Source organism: Cebus imitator, unplaced genomic scaffold (genome assembly GCF_001604975.1).
Source record: "Cebus imitator isolate Cc_AM_T3 unplaced genomic scaffold, Cebus_imitator-1.0 Scaffold494, whole genome shotgun sequence".
Classification (NCBI taxonomy): domain Eukaryota; kingdom Metazoa; phylum Chordata; class Mammalia; order Primates; family Cebidae; genus Cebus; species Cebus imitator.
This window is the reverse complement of record NW_016107809.1, coordinates 795,170-803,300: the sequence shown is the minus strand read 5'-3', so window position 1 is coordinate 803,300 and position 8,131 is coordinate 795,170. Positions and strand designations below refer to the sequence as shown.

Below are 8,131 nucleotides of genomic sequence, written 5' to 3'. Positions count from 1 at the left end.
TTTTTTTCCCATTTATTTATTTTATTGTATTTTAGGTTTTGGGGTACATGTGAAGAACATGCAAAATTGTTGCATAGGAACACACATGGCAGTGTGATTTGCTGCCTTCCTCCCCAAGAATTCCATGTTTTAACCCACCCTCCAGGTGATTCTGATGCCAGATTTGAGAGAACCACTGCCCTCTACCATCTTCACTTTATTCAGTGAAGCTTATATTGTTGGTATGGCATTCTAACAACTATGCTTTACTTAACATTATTCTTGTGTAGTCTTAGTCTATCCAAAACAGATTTCAACATTGTCTCTTATGTGACTAGAGTTCCTGTATCTCTTACAGGTGTTGGGAAATCTTCATTAGTCCATCTTCTGTGCCAAAGTCAAGTGCTGGGAAATCCATCATGGACTGTGGGCTGCTCAGTGGATGTCAGAGTATGTGTCTTTTATATTTTAGTTTTTCAGTAATCATACTAAAGATAAATGCTTCAAACTGCATAATCAAATTACAGTACCATGGTCAAGATTAATAATAATAGCTGGGATTTATCAGATTCATACTATGTGCCAGGTACTATGCCATGTGCTTTGCATGTCTCTTCTTATTTCATGTTTTTAAAACTGAGATGTGTAGATGCAGAAAGTAAGGTAGAGTCACGATTTGAACAGGTTGTCTGATGCCACAGACTTCAGTTTAATCACTATGCCATATATCTAGAGTTCACATAGCATCCTCCTTAAATAATTCTGCCTAAGCTTGTGCTATTAAGACTGCCAACTTTTAGCTGGAAGTATAATATAAAGGCAAAAGCTCCTGGAGCTACATGTCTGAGTCATTTGTTCCATCTCGTGTTTGGGAATCTGGTATAGTTTTCATTAAATTAAATATCTTCCTAGATACAGTTGGTCTTTGCTAATGCCAGCTAGTTTTGACAAGTCTCTCATCTGCTGGCACACCTCTCTCCTTTGAGTTAAGAAACATATAGGGAAGGAATAGTAGTTGGCTAGATTGATAGCTATTTTCCTTATGTTCTTTGAAACCGTTGTTCCATAGTTCTCATTTACATTGCTGCTGATTAGAAATCTTCCATCAGACTCTTACTCATTTTTAAGATAATTTCTTCTTTGGTTGCTTTAAATTATATATTTTTTAAATCTTTGATATTTTGTAGTTTTGCTAACCTATGTCTAGGTATAGGTTTGTTTTTATTCATTCTATTCAGAAGTAGTCACGGTTCTCATGTCTTTATTTTTCAGAATTTTAAGCCATTGTCTTCCGTCATTTCCTCTATCCCTTCCTCTTGACTTTCTATTAGATTTTTGTTCTTCATAACTTTTAATATTTCTCCTTGCTGCCTTCTGGATGATGTACTCATATCTGCCTTCCAGTTAACTAAGAATCTCTTCAACTATGTCTAATCTGCTTTTTAATATATCTACTCAGTTTTTCATTCCAAATACCTATAATTTTTAATTTCTAGATGTCCCTTTTAGGTCTTTTTAAAATGTAAAAATTTTCTAAAATGTCCTGATCCTTCATGATGGTGTCTGCTTTTTATTTTAATTATTTCTAACATACTTACTTTATGGTTTCTTTTGGATTATTTTATTTTTTTCTGTAGGAGAGTTAGCTATGCTCCTTGCTGTATCTCCTTATATGGCTTGTAATTCTTTGAAACGATCACATCTCCAACAGGATTTTTTTCCTCTCCCCGTGGAAGTCTCATATGCTGTATTGTGAAAGTATCTTTATACAGTCCCGTTTCATTTCTGTTATTGCCAGGACCCTAAGGGTTTCAGTTTGTTAGCTCAGAGTTTCCATACTCTCTAGATAATGTAAATTCCCCAGCATCTGATTGTAGCACAGACCTGTAGTTTCCATTTTTCGTGGACCATTTATTTTCTCTCTACCTTCTGTCTGAGGTTCCTGACGGTAAGTTTTTGCCATTTCCCTGAGCCTGTGGATAATATTTTTCCAACTCTCTCTTTTCACTGACTGGGCAGCTCATCAAAGGTCCAGATTTCAAAAAGGCAACTCCAGTCTAGTCTTCATCACTCACCCACATGTACTTTTGCCTTTAAAGCTGGAAAACAGATCTGCTATTCCTGGATGGGCATTAAGACTCCAGGCACCAGCCCCTGAAGCTATATCTGAATCTATGTCAGTTCCCACTTCTCACTCTGATTTTAAGTTTTTTGTTCATTTCTAGCATTTGGGGATATTCCTTTCTTTCTCTTAACTTTCTCTTGAGCTAGTCTTCTCTGTCTCTCCTGTCTCTTCTCTTTCTCTCTGCCTCAGAGTATTTGTATAGTGTTTCTTTAAGTTTGAAGTAGAAGCGGACCTATTTTGTGTCATTTTAGCCAACATGTTCCTAAATTCAGTGGCAACTTTATTTAGGTTTGGGAGACCCAATAGCAAGTTCTGGACAAATTTTCCTTTTGGATTTTTCTAGCTCCCATTCTGTGAAAGAACATGACATATTGAAAAGAAACTCAGATTTAAACCCTCACCTCCTAAGTCAGTTGCCCTTCGCTTCTGAGTGACCTTAATCAGTTTACCTTCCTGAGGCATAATTATATCATCTGGAAAATAGAGGTCAGTAACATCTGCTTTATTGAGTCTACAGGTTTATAGGAAGGATCAGAGAAGCTTAATAATGGGAAATTATAGTCTAGTGCTTTACAGTGTGAAGTTGTAATTGACCTTTAGTCCAATTTTCTGCCCCTTCCCTTCTTCCTGCCTTACTTCTTTTTTCTATCCCTACCCAGTGCCCATTCTGTTCATGTTGTTCACCTTTTGTCTTGGTTTTCTTTCCCCCTTGTCTTACTGAATTAGCTAAAACTCCAATACAGTGTTTAATAGAAGTGGCACCAGCAAGCATTTTTGTTTCATTCCCAATCTCATGGGAACGTTTCAATACAACACTATTTAGCAAAGTGTTTGCTGGAGGAGTTTTTCTTTTTAAGATGGGGTTTCACTATATCGGCCAGGCTGGTCTCGAACTCCTGACCTCAGGTGATCTGCCCACCTCAGCCTCCCAAAATGCTGGCATTACAGGTGTGAGCCACTGCGCCTGGCTCGCTGGAGGATTTTTTTAATAGGCATATTTGATTAGATTAAAGAAATGTCCTTCTATTCCTATTACAATGAGAGTTTGTTTCATGAATGAGTATTGAATTTTATCAGTTGTCTTTTCATGATAATCATGATTTTCCTGACTTACTCTGTTACTGTGGTAAATTATGTTGATTAATTTTTTCGATGTTAAACCAACCTTGCAATCCTGTAATAACTAACTTGGTCTTGTTGTGCTGCTCTTTTCATGTATCACTAGATTTAGTTTGCTAATATTTTTCTCAGACATTTGCGTGTAAATTCATAGGAAAAAATGACCTATCATTTTATTTTCTTGTAATCTCCTTGAAGGTTTTCTGTCGTGCTTATGCTAGCCTCATAAAATAAATTGGGAAGTATTAATCCCTGTATCTGTTCTCTGGAAGATTTTGTTTAAGGTTGGTATTATTTTTTTCTTACATATTTGAAAGAATTCACAGGTGAAACCATCTGGACCTAAGTTTTTCTTCGTGGGAAGTTTTTAAGTAACATTAAATAAAATAATAAAATAACTGTATTCTTTTTTGTGTCAATTTTGGTAGTTTATATTTTTGAAATAATTTGTTCGTTTCATATAAATTGACACTAAAATTTTTTTTCTGTATTCTTACTGTTTTTCCATAAGATCATTGAACAATATTCCCTTTTTCATTTCTGGTAGGATAATTTGTGTACTTTCTCTTATTTTCTTGATCAGTCTTACCAGAGGTCTATGGAAGACCAGTTTCTGCCTTGTTGATTTTCTCTATTGTATGTTTCTTTTGTGCTTTGTTAGTTTCTGCTCTTATCTTTATGACCATACTTTCTTTGGGTTTAATTTACTGCCTTTTTTCTAACTTGTTGAAATGAGTAATTGCTTAATTTTTTTTCAGACTTCCTTTTAGAGCTCTAAGCCTCTAAAATTTCTAAGCACAGCATTAACTGCATTTCTAAAATTTTGTTCATTATTATTCAGTTCAAACTATTGTCTAATTTCCATTTCGATTTCTTTTTGATTCATGGGTTGTTTAGAATATGCTTCTTAATTTGCAAACATTTGACAATGTCTATTGTCTTTTAATGATTGATTTCATTACCTTTCATTATGCTTAGAGAACATATGCTGTGTGATTTCTTCCTTTGAAATTTGTTGAGATTTGCTCCATGCCCAGTTTTATGGTCAATTTTGATAAAAATTTCATATGCACTTGAAAACAATGTGTATTGTGTAATTGTTGGGTACAGTGTTCTAACTACGTGTTAATCATTTTTAAAATTTTTCTCTATCGGGTGGGGGGTTTTTTGCCTGTTTTTGTTTTTTCATCGATTGCTAAGGAATAAGTATTATAATCTCTAGCTGTAAGAGTGAATTTGTCTATTTCTCCTTTTAATTCTGTCCATTTTTCATTTATATACTTTGAGATTGTATTACGAGATGAATACTAATTTAAGATTGTTTGAACTTCCTGAAGGATATAACATTTTATTTTAATATGTCCCTCCCTATGTTTGGTAATACATTGTGCCTTGAAGACTATCTTGTCTGATATTAAAATAGTTAAAACCAATTTATTTTTAGTTAGTGTTTGTGTGGTTTATCTTATTTACGTATTTCAACTTTCATACTTCCTATGTCCTTTTATTTATGGGATGTCTCTTGTAAGCAGGATATAGCTAAATTTTGTTTTGATGACCAGTCTGACAGTCTTAGTCTTTTTATTTGATTCTTGGGCCTTGCCTCCAGATATTCTGACTCAGAGTTATGAATGGTACCCAAGAATCTGCATTTTAAGAAGCATCTGAGATGATTCTGTTGTAGGTTAATAATGCCTTGAGAAATACTGGGTAAGGTGTGGAATCAAATTGCCAAGTGGATATCGAAGTATTTAATGACAGGACTTATAGAGCAGAGGAACAAGACTAAGAAATCAGATGCTGATAGGAAGCTAGTACATATTAACGATAAGACAAGAAGTGGGGGAGTGTAGCTGATGGTTCAAAGCATCTAAAGAAGACAGATTTTTAATATAAGGGTAGAGGAATAATGTACTAGAAGTAGCTTTGGAGAATAAGCAAGGCATTTTCTATTTTCTGAACTCCAAAGTAATTACAGTAGAATATTGAAAAGTAAACAGCATCTATCTGAGAAGACTTAAGGAGAAGTTGTGTTTTCAAGGTAGAGGCAGAGATTTGTTAATAGAATGAGATTGAGGATAGAGTGTAATGGAATTTTGTAACCATGGAGTAAGATTCCAGGAGAAAAGTGGAAATATTTGGAGAAGGAAACAATTAGGAGTTTAATAATGGGTAGAGAGAAGCAAAAGCAGTTTGGGAATGAGAATGTAAGAGACCAATTAAGGACTCGGTATGTATGGTAATAGGGAATAACTGGGATATAAATGTCTTGAGTGTAGCTGATGGCAAAGTTTCCATAAGAAACTTTATCTCAGCAGTCCCTTGTATGTGGAATGGTGACTTGATTGTGTCTGCAAGGAATGCTTTTGTGCAAAGTCCCAGAGAGCAGGCCAACATGAGGTTCAAGACACTGACCAAGTTTTAGAAGTAACATCAGTAATTCTCTTTAGAAACTTCTGCTTTGGGGCTGGGTGCTGTGTCTCATGCCTATAATCGCAGCCTGTTGGTAGGCCACGGTGGGCGGATCGCCTAAGGTCAGGAGTTCGAGACCAGCCTGGTCAACATGGTGAAACCCCATCTCTACTAAACATACAAAAAATTAGCCGAGCATGGTGGCGCTTGCCTGTAATCCCAGCTACTTGGGAGGCTGAGGCAGGAGAATTGCTTGAAGCCAGGAGGCAGAGGTTGTGGGGAGCGGAGATCACGCCAGTGCACTCCAGCCTGTGTAACAAGAGCGAAACTCTATCTGAAAAAAAAAAAAAAGAAAAGAAAAAGAAAACAAAAGAAAGAAATTTCTGCTTTGGGAGAAAGTGAAGTTGGAATTCTCTTGCCGTTAGCTTGTGGTAGACTACAGATTTTTGAACTCTGCATAGTTCCAAGGAACACTGGGGAAGGCATAAAACTGCCCAAAAGGAGACTGGGCTAAAAACTACAGCAGTCAAAGACAAATATGCCTGTAATCCCAGCACTTTGGGAGGCTAAGGCAGGAATATCACTTGAACCCTCACTGCCTGAGGCTGCAGTGAGCCAAGATCATGCCATTGCATTCCAGCCTGGGCAATAAGAATGAAACTCCATCTCAAAAAGAGAAAAAAAAAAACAAAAGAAAGAAAATTCTGCTTTGGGAGAAAGTGAAGTTTGGAATTCCCTTGCAGTTAGCTTGTGGTAGAGTACAGATTTTTGAACTCTCTGCATAGTTTCAAGGAACACTGGGGAAGGCATGAAACTGCCCAAAAGAAGACTGGGCTAAAAACTACAGCAGTCAAAGACAAATGTCATGCCTGTAATCCCAGGACTTTGGGAGGCTGAGGCAGGCAGATCACTTGAGGCCAGGAGTTGGAGACTAGCCTGGCCAACATGCAAAACCCCGTCTCTACTAAAACAAATGCAAAAATTAGCCAGGTGTGGTGGCAGGCACCTGTAGTCCCAGCTGCTCAGGAGACCGAGGCAGGAGAATCATTTGAACCTGGGAGGCCAGAGGCTGCAGTGAACTGAGATCGCGCCACTGCACTCCAGCCTGGGCGGCAGAGTGAGACTCCGTCTCAAAAAAACAAAAAAACAAAACACAAATGTATAATTATGTGACTGGTGTTACTGGTAAGAGTGTGGCTCTAATTTATTCCTTTAAAGACAGTCTGATCTGAATTATATTATTGTGGAAGAATGGGACATGGGCTGAAAGTGACTTGCTTTACTGTTCATTGTATCTTAAGCCAGTTGACTTCTTTCTTTTGTTTTTTGTTTTTATGATGGAGTTTTTTTCTTGTTGCCCAGGCCAGAGTACAATGGCGTGATCTCAGCTCACTGCAACTTCCACCTTCCAGATTCAAGCAATTCTCTTGCCTCAGCCTCCTGAGTAGCTGGGATTACAGGCGCCCGCCACCAAGCCTGGCTAATTTTTTTGTATTTTTAGTAGAGACAGGGTTTTAGCATGTTGGCCGGGCTGGCCTTGAACTCCTGACCTCAGGTGATTCACCCACCTCGGCCTCCCAACATGCTGAGGTTATAGGAGTGAGCCACCCCTCCTGGCCATGTCTTCTATTTTTGAGAAGAATGCATTGCTTGAGTGACAAGCAAAAGGTGTTTTTAAAGGAAAGTTGTCATAGACATGTAAATCATTTTGACTGTTGTTAGAATAAAGTGAATAGTTCTTTTCTACAGAAAGAATAACTAAAAAAGCCTTTACCTAAATAACTTGGGAGAACACTGTTACCTATAGCAGCTTTTATATTGCAGTTACAGTTTTTATGTTAGTGAAACCTGTGAGAAGGAATCTCCAGAATTAGTGTAGATTCATGAATACACACTTTTCAAAACTCTTAGAAACAGTTGCCTTTTTTACTACACATCTATTAAGAGCCAACTAAAAATAAAGATAATAGTGATGATCATGTAATCGTTTAATCTTAAGTTCCAGGTAAAGCTAATGAGTTTAATGTATGTACTCAGTAATTAATAACATTTTGGAATTAGTATTTAGTACAGAAGTGTTCGTAACTGAACTGAAGAGAAAAGGAAGAGAAGTTTTATTTGGTTGTATTCTTTATTCATTCCTGTCTTTAACTTCATTGTCCCAAGTCTAATGGGAGTAATATAATTGCCTAATTACTCTTAATTATGAAAACAATACAACAAATTTAATCTTTTCACAAATTGTAAATAAGGAAATTGATTTGTCATTTCTAGTTCACTTTAATGGGATTTTAATTTACACATTGCATATAATTAATATTTATTGAATTCCTCTTTGGACAGCATGACAATGTACAGACTCTGGAGAGAAATTAACGGAATAGTCTCTGTCCTCACTAAGCATATGAGGTAGGACACTTTATTGCTTACTTTGCCTAGGCCACCATTTACATACTAATTCATTTAATTCTTTTTTTTTTTTTTTTTTTTTTTTTT

At 36.6% G+C, this 8,131-nt stretch overlaps 1 protein-coding gene across 1 annotated transcript in view; it reads left to right on the top strand.

The window, feature by feature from the left end:
• Window positions 1-8,131, top strand: part of RABL3 (RAB, member of RAS oncogene family like 3) — a 41,155-nt gene that overhangs the window by 4,639 nt on the left and 28,385 nt on the right. Inside the window, exon 2 of the mRNA XM_037733126.1 lies at window positions 338-429. Coding sequence (XP_037589054.1) covers window positions 338-429 — 92 coding nt within the window. The remainder of the gene's footprint in view (window positions 1-337; window positions 430-8,131) is intronic.